The sequence below is a fragment of the Macaca nemestrina genome, chromosome 12 (assembly GCF_043159975.1).
Source record: "Macaca nemestrina isolate mMacNem1 chromosome 12, mMacNem.hap1, whole genome shotgun sequence".
NCBI lineage: Eukaryota > Metazoa > Chordata > Mammalia > Primates > Cercopithecidae > Macaca > Macaca nemestrina.
Window position 1 is genome coordinate 112,039,350 of NC_092136.1, and position 26,821 is coordinate 112,066,170.

General features: G+C 38.7%; 1 protein-coding gene across 3 annotated transcripts; it reads right to left on the bottom strand.

The window, feature by feature from the left end:
• Positions 1 to 26,744, bottom strand: LOC105493609 (interleukin 18). 3 transcript variants are annotated; one of them, XM_071075572.1, is made up of 7 exons: positions 26,523 to 26,743; positions 21,845 to 21,933; positions 15,371 to 15,457; positions 14,026 to 14,037; positions 10,178 to 10,312; positions 8,613 to 8,746; positions 1 to 3,462 (listed from the first exon to the last, which is right to left on the bottom strand). In XM_071075572.1, the coding sequence occupies exons 3-7, from the start codon at positions 15,447 to 15,449 to the stop codon at positions 3,241 to 3,243; spliced, it is 582 nt and encodes a 193-aa protein (XP_070931673.1). In that variant the 5' UTR covers positions 15,450 to 15,457; positions 21,845 to 21,933; positions 26,523 to 26,743; the 3' UTR covers positions 1 to 3,240. The 3 variants fall into 3 exon arrangements, with proteins under 3 accessions (XP_070931673.1, XP_011759703.1, XP_011759701.1); XM_011761401.2 differs by lacking the exon at positions 21,845 to 21,933 and having other exon boundaries at positions 15,371 to 15,477; positions 26,523 to 26,744; XM_011761399.2 differs by lacking the exon at positions 21,845 to 21,933 and having other exon boundaries at positions 26,523 to 26,738.
• Positions 26,745 to 26,821: the final 77 nt, after the last annotated feature.

The window sequence follows — 26,821 nt, forward strand, 5'->3', positions numbered from 1 at the left end:
TTATTTCTTAAAATACATTTTATTTTCCACTCTGTGCAACATAGCAAGACCCCCTTCTCTACAATTCAAAAAAAATTGGCCAATTATGGTGGCATGTGCCTTTAGTTTCAGCTACTTGGGAGGCTGAGGCAGGAGGATCACTTGAACCCAGGAGTTCAAGGCTGCAGTGAGCTATAATCACACCACTGCACTCCAGCTTGGGTAACAGAGTAAGGTCCTCTCTCTAAAGAAAGAAAAGAATACCTTTTTATTTGGAAATAATCAAGGGTTCACAGGAAATTGCAAGAATGGTAGAGAGATGTCCCACGTATCCTTCACCCAGTTCCTCCTCAACCCCAAAATAATGAATTTTGGTTAAGTCAAATTTGTTAATTATTTTTCTTTTATGGATCATGCTTCTTAGGTCATATCTAAAAAGCCTTTGCTGAACCCAAGGTTTTACCATTTTCTCATATGCTTTATTCTAAATTTTTATAGCTTCAGCTCTTACATTAATGTCTCTGGTTCATTTTGAATGAAGTTTTGTATAAGGTGTAAGGTAAGGGTCTAAGTTAATCTTTTTTTTTGTATGTGGATATCCAATTGTCCCATTATCATTTGTTGAAAAGATACTATTTTCTCTATCTATGACACAGAGTTTTGCTCTGTTGCCCAGGCTGGAGTGCAGTGGCATGATCTTGGCTCACTGCAACCTCCACCTCCCAGGTTTAAGAGATTCTCCTGCCCCAGCCTCCTGAGTAGCTGGGATTACAGGCGCATGCCACTACACCTGGCTAATGTTTGTATTTTTAGTAGAGACGGGGTTTCACCATGTTGGCCTGGCTGGTCTTGAACTCCTGAACTCAAGTGATCCACCTGCCTCAGCCTCCCAAAGTGCTGGGGATTACAGGAGTAAGCCACCGTGCCTGGCCTTATTTTCTCTATCAAACTGACTTAGCACCTTTGTCAAAAATCAATTAACCATAAATAGTAGAGTTTATTTCTGGACTCTCAAATCTGTTCCTTTAATCTATATATTTATATCTTGTATTAGTACTAAATGGTCTTGATAACTTTAGCTTTATAGTAAGTTTTAAAATTAGGAAGTAAAAGTTTTCCAACTTTGTTTTTAAAAAATTATTTGCTATTCTGGGTCTTTTCAATTCCATATACACTTTGGGTACAGCTTGTCAATTTCTGCAAAAACCCTGCTGGAATTTTGATGAAGACTAAGTTTAATGCATGCATCAATTTGGGGAGAATTGTTATCTTAACAATATTGAATGAATTTTCCAATGATCATGGAATGTCTCTCCAATTATTTAGATCATCTTTAATTTCCCCCAGAATGCTTTGAAATTTTCAATGTACAAGTTTTATAATTCTTTTGCTAAATTTATTTGTATTTTATTCTTTTTAATACCATTGTGAATGGAATTTTCTTGTTTTCATATTGTTCATTGCTCATATACAGAAATACCATATACCTTTTTTTTTTGAGATGGGGTCTCACTTTGTTGCCCAGGCTCCAGTGCAGTGGTTATTCACAGGCAAGACCACATTGCACTATAGCCTCAAACTCCTGACCTCAAGTGATCCTCCTACCTCAGCCTCCCAAGTAGCTGAGACAAAAGTTATGGGCCATCTCCACTGAGCCCAGCCTTCAGTGTATTTTTGCGTATTGATATTGCAACCTGCAACCTTGCTGAACTTATTAGTTCTAACATGTGTGTATATTCCTGAGGGTTTTCTGCATAAAGAACCATGTTATCTGCAAATAAAGACTTCCTTTCTAATCTGGATGCCTTTTATTTTTACTTCTTGTATGGTTGCCCTGGCTAGTACATCCAGTACGATGTTGAATAGAAGTTGCAAGAGCTGACATGCTTGCATTATTCCTGATCTTAGGGTAAAATAATTCAGTTTTTCATCATTAAGTATGATATTAGCTGTAGGTTTTTCATAGATGCCTTTATCATGTTCTCTTTCAAGTTTGAGAATTTTTATTATGAATTGGATTTTGTCAAATGCTTTTTCTGCATTTATTGAGATGATAGTGTAACCAAGGAATTGTGAAAAAAGATGAGAATATGGTTTTGATACTTTATTAATATAGTATGTTATGTTAATTGATTTTAGGATATTAAACCATCTGTGCATTCCTGGGATATCAGTTGGCCAGAGTATATAATCCCTTTTATATGTTGCTGGATTCAGGATCAAACTGAATTTTAAAAATATACTGACTTTGGAAGAAATTCAGAAATTTGTTAAGTGAAGTGGCCTCCTTATAAAAATCTTGATGGTTTTAATGATATTCTTAAAAATTAGAAAGTTCAGGCCGGGCGCGGTGGCTCAAGCCTGTAATTCCAGCACTTTGGGAGGCTGAGACGGGCGGATCATGAGGTCAGGAGATCGAGACCATCCTGGCTAACACGGTGAAACCCCGTCTCTACTAAAAAATATAAAAAACTAGCTGGGCGAAGTGGCGGGCGCCTGTAGTCCCAGCTACTCGGGAGGCTGAGGCAGGAGAATGGTGTGAACTCGGGGGGCGGAGCTTGCAGTGAGCTGAGATCCGGCCACTGCACTCCAGCCTTAGCGACAGAGCGAGACTCCATCTCAAAAAAAAAAAAAAAAAAGAAAGTTCAAATATCAATATCTTTTGTCATTAGGACTAATAACCCAAAAGCTTCAAAAATAATTATATTAAGTATAATTAATATGCCAATTAACAATGTAGAATGTTTTCAAACTATGAAGTTTTTAAACATGCAAATATTTTATTGACTTAAATAAGGGAAAGTCTGTTAGCTTTTGTGAAAGTTCATCCATTTCTTAATGATGTTTTTCAAGACCAGTATTTATTTTATTTCACCATTACAATTATAGACTAATAATCTCATAATCTTTCTAAACATAAAAATTCAGACAGTTTACATTACGAAATTTGTATGTATGTATGAATGTATGTATGTATGTATGTATATATTTAGATGGAGTTTTGCTCTTGTTGCCCAGGCTGGAGTGCAATGGCGCATTCGTGGCTCACCACAACCTCTGCCTCCCGGGTTCAAGTGATTCTCCTGCCTTAGCCTCTCGAGTAGCTGGGATTGTGGGCATGGGTTACCACACCCAGCTAATTTTTTGTATTTTTAGTAGAGACGAAGTTTCACCATGTTGGTCAGGCTGGTCTTGAACTCCTGACCTTTGAGGCTGGGATTACAGGTGTGAGCCACCGTGCCCAGCATGAAATTTTAATAGCTAGTCTTCGTTTTGAACAGTGAACATTATAGATCTATCTCCCAATTCATCCTTTTTTTTCAAAATGAGTTTATAAAGGTCTCTCTCTTTTTCACAAGCTAGAAAGTATCCTTCGTATGATGAAGATTCAAATTGCATCTTATTATCATGTCCTGGGACACTTCTCTGAAAGAATATGATGTCACTTTTCGTATCCTTGATGTTATCAGGAGGATTCATTTCCTATAGAGAAAAAAACATTACCTAATTATTTCAGGACATGAACAATTTGAATATATGAAGTTTGTTTTGAAGTATGTTACTGAACAGAACAAAAGTAGTTTTGCTTCTCAGGAGTTACATAAAAAAATCTCTGAACAGCAATACTGACCTCCTCTCCTTCTTAACTCCGAATCTCCTATTCTCCCTGTCATGGGATGCATATTCAGGTCCAGGACTCTAGCTTTCCTCTGTCCATCAAACAGCTTACTTCTCTCCTGTCCCATTGAGTGGTGTCCACATTTGCTCAAGATGAAGTAGAGTTCCAGCAAAGACCAGAAGCTTTTTGGGCTAATGTCAGTTCCTGTCCTCTATAACCATTCACAACTAAAGACATTGATGACCTCCTCCCACAAATTTAGGCTAGTTTTAGTTTCCTTTTATTTTTGCTTTGAGACAGGGTCTCGCTCTGTTGCCCAGCCTGAAGTGCAGTGGTGAAATCATAGCTCACTGCAGCCTTGAACTCCTGGGCTCAAGCAATCCCCCTGCCTCAGCCTCCTGAGTAGCTGGGACTGTAAGTATGCACCACCACATTTGGCTCATTTTTAAAATTTATTTTTGTAGAGAAGGGGTCGGGGGTATCTCACTTTGTTGCCTAGGCTGGTCTGGAACTCCTGGCCTCAAGTGATCCTCCCACTTTGGCCTCTCAAAGTGCTGGGATTCCAGGTGTAAGCCACCATGCCTAGCCTGGCCAGTTCTCCTTTCTGAGCCAACTGTGAGAGAGACAGGAAGTGCCAGGAATCTTAACTTACTCTTTCAGTGGAGCCTGAAATTAAAACTGATGGTGAATAGACCCAATACTTGTTGTAGGGCTAGGCCCTGGGTTCCTGTATAAACCTGCTGTATTGGCTCAGTTGGCAGTCCTTGACTCTGTCTCCCTGCCAAGTACTCCAGTTCCATGGTAGTCTTGAACTTCTGTCCTGAATATGGTCTACTTGGCTGGGCCCTGCCCTAGAAGGCCAAATGCAGATTCCTGTATGTTTCAGTTACAGAATAGGGTCCTGTGAGAAATGGTTAGATTACTTGAAACTATAATCTTGCAGGTTATCCAACTGGTAGTGCTGCCTGCACTTTTCCTGTTAGTGCAGCATGTCTATTTTGCAGGATGGATCAGAACATGTGGGCACCACCTACGTTTCTTCCATGTTAATCCTGGAACCAGTAGATGTTTTGGATTTAATTTTGGCCTCATGGCAGCACAGATTCCCATGATCCCAAGCACTGATAGAGAAACCTCCAGAATTAAAATAGCATTTCTTCATCCTCCTAAGATGCCTGAAAGACTCTGGGCGGTGGAGGCTGGGGAGTTACCTCCAACTTCTCAATCAGTTGTGGAATCGATAGTCATAATTCTTGACCTTTGTTCTTCACCAACAAGTGTGGGTCCTAAGTTGATGAAAGTATAAACTAGTTTCCCTTTTGGCACCCACTTCTGCAGCTGTCTACAATATACCACAATTTAGGAAGAGACCCTAAGCTGTGGGCATCAATTTGGAACTAATCTGAAATCTAATGCATAAGTGAGAAATAATCCATAGCCAAAACTTCAAAAGCTCTAGTAACATTACAGAGGAAGATGAACCAGTATAGAAAGTTACAGTTGAGCCAGGTGCGATAGCTCACGCCTGTAATCTCAGCACTTTGGGAGACCAAGACGGGCAGATCACGAGGTCAGGAGATCGAGACCATCCTGGCTAACACAGTGAAACCCCGTCTCTACGAAAAATACAAAAAATTAGCTGGGCGTGGTGGTGGGTGCCTGTAGTCCCAGATACTTGGGAGGCTGAGGTGGGAGAATGGCGTGAACCCAGGAGGCAGAGCTTGCAGTGAGCCGAGATCGTGCCACTGCACTCTAGCCTGGTCGACACAGCGAGATTCTGTCTCAAAAAAATAAATAAATAAATAAAATAAAATAAAATAAAATAAATAAAAAAGAAAGTTACAGTTGAAACTGAGAAGTGAGAGTGTGGATAGGTAGAACAGGCGATCTCTTTAATCACAGTTATTGCACATTTCAGAATATAGGTAAGGACATCCTTGGGCAGTAGCTTTCTTAGTTTTGATGTTGACCACTCCCAGCCATCATAGGGAAGGTACATAGCAAATGGATGTGAAAGCAATCCCAGTGACCTTGGAGAACCCCCAACTTGGAAAGCCCTACCTGGTGAAACTTGAGTGCTCCAAGGGGCAAAGGATTTTTTTTTTTTTTTTTTTTTTTTTTACTTCAGAAGGGGTTGAATCTGAATCCAGGGAAAGTTGATATTGACCTAAGATCTCCCAAGTGCACTGGAAAGTCTGAGGGAACCCTGGCCAAGCCTGGATATAGATACATATATATATATATATGTATATATATGAAACAGACACTGACAGTAACCTCTCAAAGCAAATCCCTCTTTGTGTTGTCAAGGTTCTTGACCAAAGAACTGTATAGGACTTTATAGCTAGTAATCAACAGTGAAAGGTGAGTACATTAGGGCAGCCAGTTGTATCTTTTTATCTTTTTTTTTTTTTTTTGAGACGAAGTCTCATTCTGTCACCCAGGCTGGAGTGCAGTGGTGCGATCTTGGCTCACTGCAGCCTACGCCTCCTGAGTTCAAGCGATTCTCCTGCCTCAGGCTCACGAGTAGCTGGGATTACAGGTGCGTGCCACCATGCCTGGCTAATTTTTGTTTTGTTTTGTTCTGTTTTTAGTGGAGACAGGGTATCATCATGTTGGCCAGGCTGGTCTTGAACTCCTGATCTCAAGTGAGACATTCGCCTTGCCCTCCCAAAGTGCTAGGATTATAGGCATGAGCCACTGTGCCTGGCCTGTTGTATCTTATTATCTAGAACCTAGGTCACTTTTATAACCACTGCTAAGATCCTTACTAGTGGCAGGAAAAGAGATTAAAGACAAGGGCTAAAACTGGTCCCAGTCCACCCCTCGCTCTCTCCCTCCCTCCAATATTTACTGAGTTCCTTCCAGAAGCACATTTGCTATGATGCTGATGAAGCTTCAATGTCAGATTCCCTCATTTGCACAGATCTCTTCAAGCCACCCCTCACCCACCCTTTTTAAAAGTTGAATTAAATTATTAAGCTTACGCCTTTGGTAATTTTACATTCTTTTTTTTTTTTTGAGACCGAGTTTCGCTTTTGTTGCCCAGACTGGAGTGCAATGGCACGATCTCGGCTCACCGCAACCTATGCCTCCCAGGTTCAAAAGAGTCTCCCGCCTCAGCCTCCCGAGCAGCTGGAATTACAGGCATGCGCCACCACGCCCAGCTAATTTTGTGTTTTTAGTAGAGATGGGGTTTCTCCATGTTGGTCAGGCTGGTCTTGAACTCCTGAATTCAGGTGATCTGCCCACCTCGGCCTCCCAAAGTGCTGGGATTACAGGCATGAGCCACCGTGCCCAGCCACGTTCTTTTTCTTTAAAAGGACCATCAAAATTGTATAAGCTTCAGGCTCCCCCAAATATGGATTTGCCCAGTTCCTACTAAGTGCCAAGCATTATTTCCATCTTCTTAACCTTGTCACCAGTCTCCCCCAACAAGAATCCACCTGTAGGTTCGGACTTATCCCAGTTTCTGAATCTGCCCCTGCAGCTGAGTTTTCCTCTATCCCACATAGTTTGAGCTTGGCCATCTCCTTCCCTTCTAATTATGTTGCTCAGTAACAGCATGCTTAACCCCTTGCACCCTACCCTTCCATCCCAGGCGTCTTATGCCATTTTGATAACTAAGCTGCCTGCCTATCAGGTCTAGAATGGGGACTCCAAATTGTCACCTGAAGGGGTAGCACTCTGGTTGGAAGGAGATAGCTGAGGGATTTGTCTGGGTGCTGTATCTGTTGCATATGCACTGTTCTCACTCGGATTATATTTTGGAGTGGCTTTTTTCTCCCTCCCAAATTGCCCCTTGGTACCTTCACTAAGGTCATATCCTAACTGTCTTTTAGTGGGGACTGGGTGGGCATGAAAGCAGTTATTTACTGGCAAATCTCCACTCAAAAAGAGTCTTCATGACATGGAATTCTCCTCTGAAGCATTGCCAATTTCTAAGCATCCCTGGCTACTCTTACTGGGAGGAAATTTTTCTAGCTCAGTCTGTAGCTATAATTAAATGTGGTTTATCTAACAATAATGGAGGAAATAGAGAAAAATAATAGAGAATAATAGAGAAAAAGTAGAGGCCAGAAATACTTTATACCTGGCTTTCAGATTATTATAGCATTGCTTTTACAGCTGATCTCATAAATTTTATTCAATTAGATTAACATTAAAAATAACATACATCAACTGGAAGCTGAAGCTTGTGTTTGAGACTTAGACTAAGGATCAGGAACAAAACAACTACAGATTAAAATAGTATTATGATTTCCAAAGGAGTAGAAATATAGAAGGATAATTAGCTTCATTCTTCATAGCAGAACTTATTCTGGAAAGTCACATGTTATTCTTAAATGTATAACTCACATATGTGTTCTATATTATTATTTGTATAAAGACTGATTATTCAGGAGATGCAGGTCATAAAACAAGTATTGTATCTCCTCCTCCCTGTGACAGGCTCAGAAAAACCATCGTTATCACGGTAGGTAAAGAGTTTGGGGCCGGGTGCGGTGGCTCAAGCCTGTAATCCCAGCACTTTGGGAGGCCGAGACGGGCGGATCACGAGGTCAGGAGATAGAGACCATCCTGGCTAACACAGTGAAACCCCGTCTCTACTAAAAAATACAAAAAACTAGCCGGGCGAGGTGGTGGGCACCTGTAGTCCCAGCTACTCGGGAGGCTGAGGCAGGAGAATGGCGTAAACCCGGGAGGAGGAGCTTGCAGTGAGCTGAGATCCGGCCACTGCACTCCAGCCTGGGCAACAGAGTGAGACTCCGTCTCAAAAAAAATAAATAAATAAATAAAAATAAAAATAAAAATAAAAGTTTGATACTTTTTAGTAAGTATTCATTTTAATGGTTCTCTGCTTCTTGTTATTTCTGTTTTAGGCAAAAGGTTGGTCTGAGGATATTTGAGTTTTCTAATTATATTATTTATATTAACATTAGAAATAATGTTATATTTCTAATTATATTAATTATATTAACATGATTGAAAACAAAGGAAGGCTCAGTCTTACCTTAAAGGAAATAATTCTGTTCTCACAGGAGAGAGTTGAAATTTTCTCACATTTCACAGAGATGGCTACAGCCATACCTCTAGGCTGGCTATCTTTATACATATTTATAATAAATATGGTCCGGGGTGCATTATCTGAAATAAATACGATAAATGAGAACTCTAGTTAGAAGAATTTTTGCACAGGAACATTTGTGGAAATTTAACCAAAGGATAGTCCTTAATACACCTGTTCCCACTTTGAGACTTGGCCAGTCTGCAGGAGACTATGTACAGCTGGTCAGACATTTTTTAAAACACAGTTCAGGCCTGGCACAGTGGCTCGTACCTGTAATCCCAGCATTGAAAAGTTAAAAACAACCTTTTAGAATCCCTATCATTAAAATACTCAAAAGAGTTGCAGCATGTGCGTTGTAACACATACTAAACTGTGGGGTTGTCTGTTTGTTTGGGAGGCCGAGGCAGGCAGATCACTTGAGGTCAGGGGTTTGAGACCAGCCTGGCCAACATGGTGAAACCCCAACTCTACTAAAAATACAAAAATTAGCTGGGTGTACGTGGTGCATGCCTGTAGTCCCAGCTACTGAGGCTGGGAGGCTGAGGCATGAGAATTGATTGAACCTGGAAGCGCAGGTTGTAGTGAGCCGAGATCACACCACTGCAGTGTACTTAAGCCTGGGTGACAGAGTGAAACTGTGTCTCAAACAAACAAACAAACAAGCCCACAGTTTAATGTGTGTTACAACATACATGCTGCAACTTTTTTGAGTATTTTAAAGATATGAATTCTAAAAGATTGTTTTTAACTTGTAAATGCTAAATAAAATATTTAAAATATATGTTAAGGTAAGTATTCAGTATTTTTAAAGAACGCACATTCACTGCTTCAACTTAGCCTAACTTTGGTATTTGGAATTCATATTTTGGAAGGCACAGTAGACTTGATCATTTTCTTTTTTTTTAAAGTTTTTTAAATTTAATTTTATTTTTTATTTTACAGACAAGGTCTCTATATCACCCAGGCAAGAGCGCAGTGGCTATTCATAGGCACGATCATCGTGTACGACAGTCTCAAAGTCCTGGCCTCAAGCAATCCTCCTGCATGAGCCTCCCAGGTAGCTAGGATTACAGATAGATGCCACCACACCTGGCAACTTAATCCTTTTCTATTGTACTCTAAATTTCTGGGGGAAGACAGACTCATTTGAAATGCATGTGTATTTATCTTTAATATTTTTAAAACTATCAGCATTTTCAGCTGTAACAAGCAGGGATTAAGCATCCAACTATAGAGGTTTTAAACAGTGAATACAATCACAATAAAGGGATTGGTGATTCAAAGGCAGGCTCAGAGAGGCATGACCCCTAGCAATGTCTTATTGTATCCATTTTTTTACCCCAACTAAAAAACATGGATGCCTCATAAAGTTTCTTGTAAGTGAAATTATTGTTACTCCTGTGACTTTTCATCTAAGGATTGGGACTAGCACGGAAAAATGTAAACAGTAAAACAGAATGGGAAGAAGTAGCTAGTCATTTCTACCTTTGCAAATTAAAAAAAAATACCTCTACAGTCAGAATCAGTCATATCTTCAAATAGGGGCCGATTTCCTTGGTCAATGAAGAGAACTTGGTCATTCAAATTTCTTATGATTGATAATTTAGATTCAAGCTTGCCAAAGTAATCTGATTCCAGGTTTTCTACAACAAACATGAAATCTCATTAAAAAACACAAACTTTCTTTGTTAATTGACAAATAAGTATGCTATATATTTTAGTTTTCTAAAACTATTAATGACAATCTTCTGTTCCAGAAGTAGCTACAATAAAGTTGCCTATTGCTTTTTAACCTACTCTCAAAGGCACACTCAATTTCTTGTTACCATTCAGAACTACTCTGCCACTGAAGTGTTAACTTCAAATATCCTACTTTCTGACCAGTCTCTTACCCTTTTAGTTTTCTTACACTTTTACTCCAACTCTATGTGTTCTTAAGTTTCACAACATCTTCCAGTCTTCTGACTCTTGTATTTCCTCTCTAACCTCTTCCTGTCTTCCCTTTCTTCCCTGTGCAGCTGGACCTCAGAGTTCATTTTGTCTACCATTTTGCCAGGATATTAAATCCCTAATTTATTTGTCTTCCTGCTACAAAACTCCAAACTTGGCTGCTGAGTGCTGCTGGCGAACAATGGCACAAGTGTTCGAATCGGTGCTGTTACAAGCATATCAATTGTCAATACTTCCTTTGTTTTCCAGTTCAGCACTCTCTTCCATAGTTGATAGCCGCAATTTCAAATTTTGTTTACTCTCTTCAGGACCTCTACACCATCATCTCTGTTTTCATTTTCAGCAAATGATTTCCTGCTACTCCACGTACAAATTTAACTCTGGCAGTACCAGTTATTTCCTCTCTCTCTTGTCCCAAGGGGAAATGCAAAGGTGCCATTGCTGGTATCTAAGGTTGATCCCATTTGTGCTCGGCATGTACCCTCTACTGAAGCTTTGATTTGCCAATCATCCTTTCTCTTCTATTAACCCAGCAATTCTACCTCCTGGGTTTTATCCTAAAGAAAAAGTCACACAAATGTGTGAACATTTTTGTACAGGAATGCTTATGGGAACATTGTTAATAACAATAAATTAGAAACAAACATTCACCAATTAGGAATTGATTAAATAAAAAGGGCAAAGATATGCCCTTATTGTGAAATATCATGAACTTAATATAACTGCAATTACTCGTTGCCATGGAGAGGTGTCCATATATATCACTAACTAGAAAAAGCAGCTTAGCTATAGTACAATCCCTTTTAATAAAAATATAAGCATTTCTTCTATATATATATAGAAAGAAGTGTAGAAATATTGAAATATTGCATCAAAATGGTAGCTATGATTATTTCTGGGTGGTTTTTATATTTTTATCTTTCATGTTATTATCTTTTTTCTTTTTTTTTTTGATGCGGAGTCTCGCTCTGTCGCCCAGGCTGGAGTGCAGTGGCCGGATCTCAGCTCACTGCAAACTCCACCTCCCGGGTTTACGCCATTCTCCTGCCTCAGCCTCCCGAGTAGCTGGGACTACAGGCGCCCTCCACCACGCCCAGCTAGTTTTTTGTATTTTTTTTAAATAGAGACGGGGTTTCACCGTGTTAGCCAGGATGGTCTCGATCTCCTGACCTCGTGATCCGCCCGTCTCGGCCTCCCAAAGTGCTGGGATTACAGGCTTGAGCCACCGTGCCCAGCCTATTATCTTTTTTCATTGCCTGAATTAGTTACAAAATGAACACATTATTTTCATAATCAAAAAAGCACAAAGCTCTTTATTTTGAGATTTAAAACTGCTCCATCAACCCAATCTCACTTTGCAGCTAGTCTTGTTTCTCTCCTCCTTTTAACAGCCAAGCTTTTAGCAAGAATTGTCTGTATCCTTTCTTCACTTTCCATTCACTGTTTCACTCATTGCAATCTGCCTCTGCCTCCATTTCGCCATCAAGCTGCTTTCACTGAGATCACCAAACTCCTTGTTGCTGAATCTAAAAGCTGTGTTCTGGCCCTTGATTCTCAAGGCTGCAAAATTCAACACAACTCCTATCCCCTCAATCTTAAAATGCTCTCCTGGGAGTCAGTGGAATTCTCTTGGTTTTTCTTCTTCCTTTTTGGTTAGTCTGCTCTCTGTTCTTTATTAGCTTCTCTTTCTACTGCATCCTTTAAATGTAGGTATTCCTCTCAGTTTAGTACTTGGCTTTTACTCTCTCACTCTACACATTTCCTCTGATTTGTCTTTTTATTTCTATAGATTCAGATGCCATTTCTATGCATAAGCCTTCAATATCTCTATCTCCAGCCCAAATCTTTGTCCTGAGCTCAGAACCACATGTAGAAGAGTTTATTGGACATCTCCACTAGGATGTTCCACAGATATCTCAGATCCAAAACTAAATGTGTCATCCATCCTCCTCTTTGTATACACCAAAACCTGATCTTCCTCCTGTGTTTCCTATTTCATTGAATGGTACAAATTGCCCAAGTGAAAAATGTAGGCATCATCTTTTCTACTTTCTTCTCCTTTCCAAATCTAACCTTAAATCATGTCCTACTGATTCTCTCAAGTGTTTCTAAAATCCATTCACAGCTCCTCATCAGCACTCCATTATGTCTACCTTAATTTATGACACCATCATTTCTTGTAAGAACTAAAATAGCCTCTCAACCTTTAATTTTGTCCTCCTCACCCCACACCATTAATTCTTTATACCAAAGCCAGAATGATATTTTAAAAAATATATTATTTCTGAATTTTAAAGAGTCATATGGCTACCTGGAATAAAGATTATACTTTCCAGATTTCCTTGCACTTGGTGTGGTCATGTGATTAGATTCTAGTCAATGGAATATGAGGGGAATTGATGTATATAACTTCCAATTAGAGTCTTTGAAAGGAATGAGCCTGACTTCTCTTATCTTGACCCTTTCTTGATAACTGGGATATGAACCCAGGAAGTATGATGATTTTCAACTATGTGTATGAGATAAACAACTGGGGGATGATGGGTAACAAGACTGAAGAAAGTTGGGGTCCCAATATCATCAGGTTGCTTCCAGCCATACTACTTCGGAGCTGCCTACTTAGACTTTGAGAAAAAATTATCTGTCTTATTCAGCTACTGTGTCTTTGGATGTCTTTGTTACAACAAACTAATCTTTACCCTAGCTAATACATATTGTGCTTAATTAACCCTAGTATCTCCAAGATAAAGTCCAAATTTCATATCTTGGAGCAAGAGAATGTCTTGCTTTACACCCTGTTTATCACTCTAGCTTCTCTCATTATTCTCCTACTCCTACTCTACTTCCATGCTGAATTACCATGAATTCATCATAAATGCCATGGTTTCTTTCAGATCTTGGCCTTTGAATGTGGTCTTCTTGCCCCACCCATTCCTATCTCCTCTACTTCCAGAATTTTCTGCCCTCCCGTCGCCATCAATCCAGGAGCATCGCAGGCTTCTTCCCAAAGCATTTCTGAGATGAGGTGTTATTGATTTTGGACAATTCTAATGCTTCAATCCCCTTTTCCTATGCAATGCCTCCCCACCGGCAACAGAATCCATGACTCCCTGCTAATCTTAGGACCTATGAAACAGGCAAAGTCTATTTTGTACATTCTAAGAGCTGGAGAATGTTTTAAGGCGTAGAGAAGCATCTTTTGCTAGAGGTTCTTCTTTGTATCTCTTATGACCATCTTCATTCCAAAGCTGTGCTACTGAGTCCACATTCCTTTGAGGGTAGATGGCCTTTCCAAATAGATGGCTATCACGTGAACCATTTTTTTCCTCAGCTGACAATGTTGATATAGATGTGTCTCAAGCAGATACTTAGTTTGCAAAGAAAAATAAATTCATTTATACTTTACCATCATCTTCAGCTAAGAGGGGGAAAAAAAGAGAAACAGAATATGTAAAATTTTGTATTTCGACTCAGAATTTCATCTCATTCTAGTTTTTACTTTTGTTACTCCTCTTTCTCAAACTCTTATTTTTATAGTAACGGTCTGTCTTGGCTTTCATCAGAATATTATATAATCATCCAAAAGGCCCATAAAATGAAGCTTATTAGACTTAGTGTGTTCTCAGGTAATTTAGACATAAAACTTAAACCCAGGGTTTAAAAATTTCAATATGTAACTAAAAATAAATTTTATAAAATGAGAGATTTTACTTTTGAATTTATTGCTTAAATGGAAAGTCATCTAAGAAAAGTCACCTAAGAATTTTTTCTGAAGGTTTTTTTTTTTTTTTGACAGGGTCTACTGTCATGCAGGCTGGAGTATAGGTGTGGGATCATAGCTCAGTGCAGGCTCGAATTCCTAGGCTCAAGTGATTTTCCTGCTTCAGCCTCTGAAGAAGGTAGGCGGTGTCCACAGGTAATTTTTTTCAATTTTTTGTAGAGATGGGGTCTCACTTTGTTGTCCAAGCTTTTAAATGAAGGTTTCAAATGAAGGCAAACTTTCAAATGAAGCCGTATTGTTCACAGAAGATTAATCATAAGAAGCAATTTTTAGGCCATGTGTGGTGGTTCATGCCTATAATCCCAGCACTTTGGGAGGCCGAGGCAGGAGGATCATCTGAGGTCAGGAGTTCAAGACCAGCCTGGCCAACATGGCAAAATGCTGTCTCTATTAACAATGCAAAAAATTAGCCAGGTGTGGTGGGATGCACCTGTAGTCCCAGCTACTCAGAAGGCTGAGGCAAGAGAATCGCTTGAACTCAGGAGGTGGAGGTTGCAGTGAGCAGAGATGAGGCTACTGCACTCCAGCCTGGGCAACAGGAAAAAAAAAATGAATCAATTTTTACTTGTCAAACATATTTACATAAAATGGTGTAACTCATAGAACTCTAAATTTAGAGAATCTCTTACATAATTTGCCAATTTGCTTTGGGAAATTGTATTTCCTGCATGCACCCAGTTTTGTACTGGGATTTTCCCATGAAAACTGGGATTTTCATGATGTGCACTTACTGCCACCTGGAGAGTGAGCTACTGCTAATTAAAGTGCCAGGACATGTGGTGTGACAAAGTGCTGAGACCTTGGACATGTTATGGTTAATTTCTAGAGGTCCACTATTTTTTTAAGAGCCATTAATATTACAATAAAATTTGGTGACAAAAAGAATCACTTAACAGTTCACCTCACAACATCTTTTCTAGTTAAATAGATTTATCTGAACTTGGTATTTGTTCTATGGCATTAGCCTTACCTATAAAGTAAAGCGTACTGTCAATAAATTTCATTGCCACAAAATTGATGCAATTGTCTTCTGCTGGTTCAGCAGCCATCTTTATTCCTAATGAAAGCAAAGAGCATCTGTTAAGAGACAATGATTGTACATTTTACTACTACTTTATACTACCTTCAAGTTCAGTGGTCAGTTAATCACCTAGTATACTGATGAACAATCTTGACATTTAATAAATGCCAGAAGTTTCAGCTTATGAATACCTATGTTTAAATGTTCTCTTACAAATCATCAGATATTTGGAACACAGAAAGCATTTTCTCATTAAACAATATTATATAGGGTAGATAAATGGCCCACTACTGAACTGAATCATTATTCTAGTATTCCTTGAGAAACATAAATATATTATTCAATATAAATATAGCTTCATCTGAGGATGCCAGAAACACATCTAATCCTGCCCTTTAGGAAGGACTGGCTTCATCCTTCTCTTACAACAGTGGGTTCCTGCGGGTGAGAGGCTGAAGGTTTGTGACTTCATCGTCAAAGTGCTAAAGGTGAAACAATGATTAAAAAAGTGCTTCCATCTGAGGGTACAGGCAGGGTGGGAGAAGGCTGCAGGGCTCTGGCATTTGATGGCCCTGTCTCCCTGAGCAGCAGTGGTTTTTGATCTGGAGTCTAGATTATACTATGTTTTTTAACACAAGTAATACATAAACACAATCTTGCTGTAAAATCAAGAGATACAGGATTTGAAAAAATTTTAAATCCTATTTGTTCTTCCTTTCTGCCCCTCTTTCAATATGGCGTGCAGGTTTCCAGAATTTTGTTATGGAATAGGAGTTCTCAGCGTGAGAAATCTGTGAACTTGGATGGGGAAAAAATACACATGTATTTTCACCAACTTCTGAAATTTAGCATTCCTTCCATGATTAGTTGCAGGAAACAAACCACAGTATTATTAGTAGTACGTGTGACTCTGTCATTAATAGAAATACCTATTTTCTATTGTGCTACAATTATTGCAGAGATCTTGAAAATGGTTTAAACTCATTACTACTTTGAAATTACAAAAGTTTAGTTCTCATAGTAGATCTTATTATTTAATATGTTGGTAAAAAGGCACATATATGCTGCATCGAAATTTGTTTAAATTAAATGGTATGCAGGAGAGTATTCATAAATCTGTGCTCAAAATTTTTCTAGCATAATATGAGGCCCAGCACGTATGGTAGAGTAAGCAGGAATTTAAAACTCAGTTTAAAAAAAATTAATCTGAGTTAAGCTAATCCCAAAATACTTGTTAGTTGGTGTTATATAACAGTTTTGTCTAGATTTAGTTCCTTATACACATCCAAATGTGGATGGTTATTAAATTTATTTTATTTAATAAGTTTAAATAAAATAAAATCTTATTAAACATTAATATTTAAATTTACAATTTATTTTTTCATTTCTGCATTGTTTTTTATTAAATGAGTTTCATATCCAGTTTAAAAGGCAAATGTAAACATGCTTTCTTAAAGATGTATCATAAGCTGTTTTCTTTCAGTGAACTGAAGTGTTTGACAGAGAAGTAAATGTTAAAACCATGTTATCAGAGATGTTACTTTCAGCTTTGTACTTATTATGACAAGTTTACATATCAAGTTTTTTTGTATTTTTATTTTACTTGTATAAATTTATGGGGTACAAGTATAATTTTGTTTCATGGACATATAGAATAGTGGTGAAGTTAGGGCTTTTACTGTATCAATCACAGGAATAACATACTTTGTATACAATAAGTAATTTCTCATCCACCTCCCTCTCACTTCCCCCACCTTCTGAGTCTCTACTGTTTATCATTCTATACTCTGTCTATGGATCCACACTACTTAGCTCCCACTCTTAAGTGAGAACATGAGGTATTTGCCTTTCTGTGTCTGAGTTGTTTCACTTAAGATAATGGCCTCCAGTTCCATCCATGTTGCTGAAAAAGAGATGATTTCATTCTTTCTTATGGCTGAATAATATTCCATTGCATATATGCATACACACACACCATATTTTCTTTATCCAACCATCAGCTGATGAACACTTAGGTTGATTCTATATCTTTGCTATTGTGAATAGTGCTGTAAATAAACATACAAATGCAGGTATCTTTTTGATATAATGATTCCCTCTGGGTAGATATGCAGTAGTGGGATTGCTGGATCAAAGGGTAGTTCTATTTTCAGTTATTTGAGAAATCTCCATACTATTTTCTAGAGAGGTTTTAAAAATTTACATCCCGCCAAGAGTGCGTAAGTGGTCCTTTTCTCTGCATCCTCAACAACATGTTATTTTTTGTAATAACAGCCATTCTGATTGGTGTAAGATAGTATCTCATTGTGGTTTCAATTTGCATTTCTATGATGATTAGTGATGACAAGCATTTTTTCACATGCTTGTTGGCCACTTGTATGACAGGATTATTTGGTTTTTTGCTGTTGAGCTGTTTGAGTTCCTTGTAAATTTGAGCTATCAGTCCCCTGTCAGATGTATAGTTTGCAAGTATTTTCTCCCATTCTGCAGGTTGTCTATTTACTCTGTTGATTATTTCTTTTGCTGTATAAAGGCTCTCTAGTTTAATTAAGTCCCATATGTCTATTTTTGTTTTTATTGCCTGTGCTTTTCAGGGCCTGGCCATGAATTCTTCATCTAGACCAATGTCCAGAAGAGTTTTCCCTAGGTTTTTTTTTTTCTATTTTATAGTTTCAGGTCTTACATTTAAGTCTTTAATCCATCTTGAGTTGATTTTTGTACATGGCGAGAGACATGGGTCCAGTTTCATTCCTTCTGCACCTAGCTATCCAATTTTCCCAGCACCATTTATTGAAACTGGTGTCCTTTTCCCATTGTATGTTCCTGTCAGCTTTACCAAAAATCAGTTGGCTGTTAAGTATGTGGCTTTATTTCTGGGTTCTCTATTCTGTTCCACTGACATAAGTGTCTGTTTTTATACCAGTACCAGGCTGTTTTGGTTATTATAGCCTTACAGCGTAACTTGAAGGAGGTAAAAAATTTTTGATAACTCTGTTCTAATATAATAGGTTTTCTTTATACAGCTAAGCATTTAATTTTATGTCTGTAAAAACACTGTTCTAAGAAGGAGTCCACAGTCTTCATATTTCCCATGAAAGTCCATGCCACAAAAATGATTAGGAAGTCCCTACACTAGAATTCAGCAGTGCCTTGGGTTTCTGAAGGCAGTTATGGTTGGGGCTCTAAGGAAGGTAAGTGAGTCACAATTGTCAATGGCACATAGAGGAGTAGCCATAAAACTGTGCTCATAGGTAGAGAACTGACTCAAATTCTTTCTAAGATAATCTAAAAGCAAGCATATATGGTAGAATAAACAGGAAATTAAAACTCAGTTGAAAAAACTTAATGCAAATTAAGCTGACCCCAAATACTTGTGAGCTGGTGGCTATTTAACAGGTTTATTTTCTTTTTTAATAGAGATGGGATCTCATTATGTTGCCCAGGCTGGTCTTTAACTCCTGGACTCAAGCGATCGTCTCTCCTTGATCCCCCAAAGTGCTTGAGATTACAGGCATGTGTCACTGTACCCAGGCCTTATTTAACAGTTTTATCTAGATTTAGTTCCTTATGCTCATCTAAATGTGAATGGTTATTAAATTTATCTTATTTAAGTAACATTTTTTTTTGTTTTTTTGAGATGGAGTCTTACTCTGTCACCCAGGTTGGAGTGCAGTGGCGCGATCTCAGCTCACTGCAACATCCACCCCACTCCTCTCACCTGGGTTCGAGCAATTCTCTCATCTTAGCCTCCCAAGTAGCTGGGACTACAGATGCGTGCTACCACACCCAAGTAAGTTTTAGCACGTTTGTTAGAGATGGGGTTTCACCATGTTGCCTAGGCTGGTCTCGAACTCCTGAGTTCAAGTGATTTGCCTGACGTGGCCTCCCAAAGTTCTAGGATTATAGGCGTGAGCCACCATGCCTGGCCAAACGATTTAAATAAAATAAAAACTGATGTACAAATAAATTTAAATAAACGTTTAAATATTATAAAATTTAAATGTTTATCAAACATTTAAATATAAATATTAAATATTATAAAATATTTATAATATTTAAATTTATAATTTAGAATTATCACCTAGTTTTTTAAAGGAGGGGATAAGGAAGATTCTTAGAGAAAAATAATATAGCAAAGGATGAAAAGATCGCTGAGATAAGTCTAAACATTTTTTACCAAAACCCAAACCAACTTTAATATTAAAAATCAGAACAATAATGACTAGGCTTTGAGCTCCATGAGGGCATTTTATTTATTTACCTTTATGGCTTCATTGCTGAACACAGCCCTGTTATCAGCATCAGGAGGTGTTTGTTAATGACTGAATTAACTGAGAAGGCAGACATTTGTTAACCTGAGACTCTATGTTTTGATTAGTTATCAGCTGGTGAAATAATGACTAGCATGATCTTCTCTACAAACTTTAATATTATGTAATACACACATATTTATTAAAGTAATTCACCTGAAATGTACCAAGTAGTATCGGCAGAAATTGGATTAAATTACTGGTGTTTACTATTTTCAGTACATAGTCAGTGAGTGAGTGGATTTAGAGAAGGACAATATTTGAGCTGATTCACCAGTTAAGGCTTGAGCATCAACGATGCATCAGGAATGTGGCCAGTAGCTGACCAAACCACACATGAATGAGGGTAGTTAGCTCCTACCCTCCAGTGACTCAGAGTCTAGTGGGAGAGAAGAATCTATAAAGAGTTACAAAATAATATAATGAATGCTGTAAGAGCTGAATATACAAGATTCTTTCTGTTTGATAGTGCTGGAGAAGGTTACCACAGAAGTGATGACTGTGCTGCCTTGAAAGAGAAGCAGGCATTTTCAAGGCCAGGGGAAGAGCTTCCACCAAGAAGCAGCAATGTGAACAAAGGCTAGGCAGCAGGGAGACTGAGAGAACGTGGGTTGTTTGAGGCCTCAACATTTTTACCATAAATAAGGCAAATGCAGTCACATTTTACAGAAAGAATGCATTTCTAAAGATCTCACATAGTTCAAGATTAACTTTTCTGTTCTTTTTCTTTCTTTCTTTTTTTTTTTTTTTTTGCGACATTTTCACTCTTGTTGCCCAGGCTGGAGTGCAGTGGTGTAATCTCAGCTCACTGCAACCTCCGCCTCCCGGGTTCAAGTGATTCTCCTGCCTTAGCCTCCTGAGTAGCTGGGATTACAGTCATGCGCCACCACAACCAACTAATTTTGTATTTTTAGTAGAGACGGGGTTTCTCCATGGCTGGTCTTGAACTCCTGACCTCAGGTGATCTGCCTGCTTCGGCCTCCCAAAGTGCTGGGATTACAGGGGTGAGTCACCACGCCCAGACTAATTTTGTATTTTTTCAGTAATAAAGGGGGTGTTTCTCTATATTGGTCAGGCTGGTCTCGAACTCCTGACCTCAGGCGATCTCCCCGCCTTGGCCTCCCAAAGTGTTGGGATTACAGGCGTGAGCCACTGTGCCTGGCCAAGGTTAACTTTTCTTTGGGAAAAACGTAAAAGTATGAGAGGAGGTATTCTTAGAGTACATAAATCTACAAGAACCAAAGCATATTCTTTCTTTTTTTTTTTCAACTTTCTCAGCATTATTACTAGTGTTTTGTAGCCTGCTGTCTCCACACAGCCTGTCATGGTGGTACTTTGGCCTTTTAAATATTGTTTTCTTGCATGTAACCTTTGTTTCAACATATTTATTTGGAGTTTTTTTGTTTTTTGTTTTTTTCACAACAGTAACAATACATCCCTTAGCACTTGGATAACATTATCATATATAAAATTATTTAAAATTATGTGAAAAAATAGCACAATAATAACCTGTATGTCTGAAGAACTTCTGAGTTATTTAAAGTCTAATTTACATAATACTGACATGGAAGCAGATAATTCTACCAGGTATAAGAGACACTTGCATGTGGCAATAGTGTTAACAGTTTATAACTCATTTGACCTACCAGCTTGGAAATTATGTCATTCTAGATAAACTGTTTGGAAGAGTTAACATTATTTCCATTTTGCCCACATAAACTATAATTTTTATATTTTTGCCTAATTCAATTCACATAAAATGCAACTTGCAGTATAGTTTGATGAAAGCTTGGAAAGAAGGGTCAGACTACAAAGGCCTTGTGTAAGCAGGCTAAAGAGTTTGAACTGTTTTTTCTTGAAAAAAAAAAAAATGCTGACTTAAATAGGAGAAAGATATGGTCAAATTTGTGTTCTAAAAAGCTCACTCTAGAAGCAACATAAAGAATGGATCTGGGTGGGCCGTGAGCAGTGGCTCATGCCTGTAATCCCAGCATTTTGGGAGGCTGAGGTGGGTGGATCGCTTGAGGTCAGGAGTTTGAGACTAGCCTGACAAACATGGTGAAACCCTGTCTCTACTAAAAATACAAAATTAGCAGGGTGTGGTGGCACATACCTGTAGTCCCAGCTACTTGGGAGGGTGAATTGATGGAACCCAGGAGGGTGCGGTTGCAGTGAGCTGAGATCACACCATTGCACTTCAACCTGGGCAGCAAGAGCGAAACTCTGTGTCAACACCACCACCACCACCACCACCAAGAACAAGATAATGGATCTGATTGAACAAGACTGGACAGAGCTCAGACAACAACTACAGAAGCAATGTTAACAATTAAGAGTTGATGAGGCTATAAACTAAGGTAGTGAATTCAAGAGATACTAAACAGCAGGATTTTTCAGCTGATCTGTTGTGGGTCAAATGGAAGAAGAAGGAACTGAGGATGACTTCGTAGTTTCTGGCTTGGGCAATTTGTTGAGTGGTTACCTCATTCATTAAGAAAAAAAGAATGAAAATACAGCTCAAGTGGAAAATAATTAGTTCAGTTTTGTAAATCTAAGATTTGTCACGGAAGTCAAAAGAGAAAGGGTTTCAGGAGGAGCTGCTGGAAATCAGAAACTGTAGAGCTTCTAATTTACATATAAGCTTAAACTTGTTCATTGAATTTGGCAATTAGGAAGTTTTGGGTAACTGTAGAACAGTTTGGGTAAAGTGGAGGCAGCAGATGGTAGATGGACAAATATCTAGGACAGAATGGGAGGGGGAGAAGTAAGGACAGTGACTACAAACTATTCTTTTAGGAAGTCTGGCTACCAAGTAAAGAGTTAGGGTAGTAGTTACTGGTGGCGGGGAAAGTTATATACAATGCACAAATTTTAATTTGGCTCCAGATACATAGTTCCAACGGTAAGAGATATAATAAATTACTTTTCAAAACATGTCCTAGTTACCTGCCCAAAACTGAAACCTGGGAGTCATTCTTAACTCCTTTGTCTAATCTTTCCCTTGTCTGATAAATACTGTAGATTCTAACTCAGAAATGTCTCCAGAATTTAGTATCTCCTCTCCGTCTCCAACAGCACTGTCTTAAATCAAGCCCTCATCACCCCTGGCATCTTCTATATTAATACTCTTGTACTTGGTTGTCTTGCTTCCAGACTCTTCTCCATTGTTGCCAGAGTTATTCTCTCTGCCAGGCCAGAACTTCCCCTTCCCCTGCTTTTTTTTTTCCTGCCTGCAAACCCTGCCTCATCTCTCATCCCATAACTTCCAGCTTTAATAGTTCCTCTAGGAAAACTTCTCTGCTCTTTCATTCCTAGCTAATTATTCTCTCCTCAGAGTCCCACCTCACTCAAACCTGTTCATGCTTCTTAAATAGCTCTTACTACCCTGAATGGAGATTACTTTGAATAAAAATAGGTCTGTTCAGCTTCCATCTGAGTTTTAGGACAATGAGTTGTCTTTTTCTCCCCCTGAATCTTCAACACCTGGAAAGAGCTTACCACACAGTAAGAACTCAATAAATGTTCTATGAATAAAAGTTTGCTATGATAAACCTTGTTGCCATGACAATGGTGTAGAAAGGGATGTGTAGAATATATATATCTTTTCTATCTTAAAATTTCCCTCCACCTGAAAACCAATGAGAAGGAGGAAGAACAGGAGGGAAGCCTGAAAACAGATTTTTAAAAATAGAATACTTTTTCTAATGTCTTCTCCATTTTTCCCTAGTAGTTTCTTTTTTATTTCATGTGTTGATTTTGAATTCTTCATTCTTATTTTCTTACAATTCTTCCTGTTAGTTCTCAATACAGCTATGACCGATTACAAGTGGTGTGTTCTCAACCCCATTCTTCCTCTCCTCAATTTTCCTCTTCCTTTCTCATCCATGTTTCTTTGCTTTAACTCTAATCCATGAAAATTATAGTATCCATTGGATAAAAATGCTTTGACTATTTCATCTAAAGTTCTCAGACTATTGACTTTTTTTTTTTTTTTTTTTAAGAGTTATAAACCACCTCAGAAAGATCCTCCCAGGAGCAAGCAGTGAAAATTTGTTCTTTAAAACACAAAAAAATTTTTAGTTATGCAATACTTTGACAACTAGCCAGAGGCTAGTGAATGGTAGAATTTCATGATGGAAATGAGGACACATGAGTTCCAGTTTTGTCTGGGGCAAGTCACTTAATTTTAAGGGTCTCAGTTTTCTCATTTGGACAAGGAAGTTGGATAGTCAATCTTTAAGGTCTGTTCCAGCTCTACCAACCTGAAATTCTAGACTCCAGTTAAAGTTGTAAGGAGAGAACCACTGATATGTGGCAAATGGCCTAGTAACCACTTCTTCATAATTCTAAGACAATATATATTTATGGCATGTTTATCATACAACCAGCATTGTTAAGCCACTAAGAGTTTAAAAACATACTATTAGGCTGGGCACGGTGGCTTACGCCTGTAATCCCGGCACTTTGGGAGGCCAAGGCAGCTAGATCACTTGAGGTCGGGTGTTCGAGACCAGCCTGGCCAACATGGTGAAACCCTGTCTTTACTAAAAATACAAAAATTAGCCAGGCATGGTGGCATGTGCCTTGTAGCCCAGCTACTTGGGATGCTGAGGCAGGATAACTGAATGAATCCATGAGGCGGAGGTTGCAGTGAGCTGAGTTTGTGCCACTGCATTCCAGCCTGGATGACAGAGCAGGGCTCCGTCTCAAATGACAACAACAACAACAACAAACATACTACTAGATTAAAAGTTAAAATGCCTTGAACTTGAAAAGCAACTATGATTATGTTTATCCTTGCTGTGGAATTCCAATCCTGTCGAATAGGTATAGGAGGAAATGAGGGAGCATGCTACATAACTAATTCCCTGAGATCAGGCAGGTAGTCATCTTGACAGCAACAAGATCAAAACCTCACTTTTCAGTTCTATAAATCATTTTGTCCTTGAACATTTTGTCATCTTATTATGAATGCGTGTATGTGAGTGTGGAAGAGGTGAGAGTAGAAGAAAACTTAAAAAATAACTTTTTAAGTTTTTGATTTTGAGTCTGTAGACTCAAAGCAAAAAATCAAAATGGAACTGATGTAGTTTAAATGGCCTAGTTTGAAAAGGAGAATTGAATTGAATCTCAAAGAATGCTTAAAGATTTGAATAGATAGAGAAGGGAAGGAAATGGACCAGCATTTATGTGATAATCAAAACAAGGTTGTGGTGGGGGTGAACTGAATAGAGTGATTTTTTTTCTTTTCTTTTTTTTTGAGATGTGGTATTGCTCTGTCACCCAGGCTGGAGTGCAGTGACACAGCGAACATGGCTCACTGTAGCCTTGACCTCCTGGGCTCAAGTGATCCTCTTGCCTCTAGTTGGGACTACAGGCACATACTACTAAGTCTGGTTAATTTTTGTATTTTTTTGTAGAGACAGGGTGTTTGCCATCATTGCCCAGGCTGGTCTTGAACTCCTGAGCTGAAGCAATCCACCTGCCTTGGCCTTCCAAAGTGCTGGGATTACAGGTGTGAGCCACTGCCCCCAGCCTGTGATTTCTGGATTGCACTGGAACAGTCCTGCTGTTTTGCAGTGAACACAAGGTAAAGTGGGATTAGATTTTGGAGGGCTTTGGAAATCAGGTAGAAGAGTAAATTTAATCTCATAGGCAATAGGAAAACATTGCAGACAAAAGTTATTTTGAAGGAACTTTTTTTTTTTTTTTTTTTTTTTGAGAAAGTCTCACTCTGTTTAGTGACTGAACTCACCACAGATTTGAGTATCCTGGACTCAAGCAATCCTCAGAATCCTGAGTAGTTCTACAGGCATGCACCAACATACCCAGGTAATTTTTAATTAGTTTGTAGAGACTATGTTGCCCTGGCTGGTCTCAAATTCCTGGGCTCAGGCCTGCCTGAGATTCTGGGCAGAAGCTACTGACCTCGGGTGAAAGAAGATTTAACAGAACTCAAAGTAGCTGAATATAGGCAAAAAGAGGAATTTCAGGTGTCCTAAAATTTAGGGGGTCCTAATTTTTGTTATTCAACTTCAAACACAGATATTTATTCAGCCTTTCCCTTAACTGTGAAACAAAATTATCCCAGGGAATGCTATATTATCCAATTGTAGCCCAGTCCAAAGGTGTGGCAGATTTCACAAGATGACTACCCATGGGCAAATTTTTTGTTTGTCTTTAATGTAATTGATTCTGTCTTGAGATTCCCTTTAAAGAGAAGCCTATTTATTTTACCACTCTAAAGCAGCGATTCTCAGGGAGTTCCTAAAGTGAAAGCTATTTCTAATAATTCTAAGACGTAATTTGTCTTTTTCACTCATTCTCTCATGAGCGAACAACAGAGTTTACCAGAGGCTACATTCTGTGCAATATTGCAATAGTCTGAATGCAAAGCAAATGAGAATCCAGCGGCTCTATATGGCTTCTATTAAACCAGTTAAAACACTTGTAAAAATAAAAAAGCGTCACTCTTTATGCTTTTTTGTTGTTGTTAAAAAAGTACATAGTTATCTTTAAATAAAAATGTTACTTATGCTAACATGTGATGTGCTTAGTGTAAAGGGATCATGAGAGCAAAAAGTTTGAGAACCTCTCCTCTAAAGTGATCCTCCCATATTTGATAAAAGAAAAAAAATTCACTCTGACTTTGCTTATATTTCTTATGTTGATACTGATTGCTCATCATAGTGATGCTAGATAGTTTATATTCCTCTCAATTGTTTTTCTAGCTTATTTACCTCTAATTGCCATGGCTGACTTTCCAAATAAAGAAGAATGACATTTCTTACCTGTGACAGTTTCTTGCTAGAGAAAGCAATCTGGAAGGTCCGAGGTCCCTTTCCTCTTCCCGAGGCTGTGTAACAGACTGTAGCAGGTGGCAGCCGCTTTAGCAGCCAGAGTTGGCAGCTAGGAGGGCAAAACGCACTGGGAGACAACTCCTTGCTGCCTGTCCAGGCAGTCGCCAGGGGAGCAAAGGGCTCAGCAGGCTCGGGAGAGAATGAGGAAGAAGGTGGAGGGAGGAGACTGCTGCCGGCACTCCTTGTTCCCGCCTTCAAACAGGCTCTTTCTTAGGGCAATAGAAGTTGAA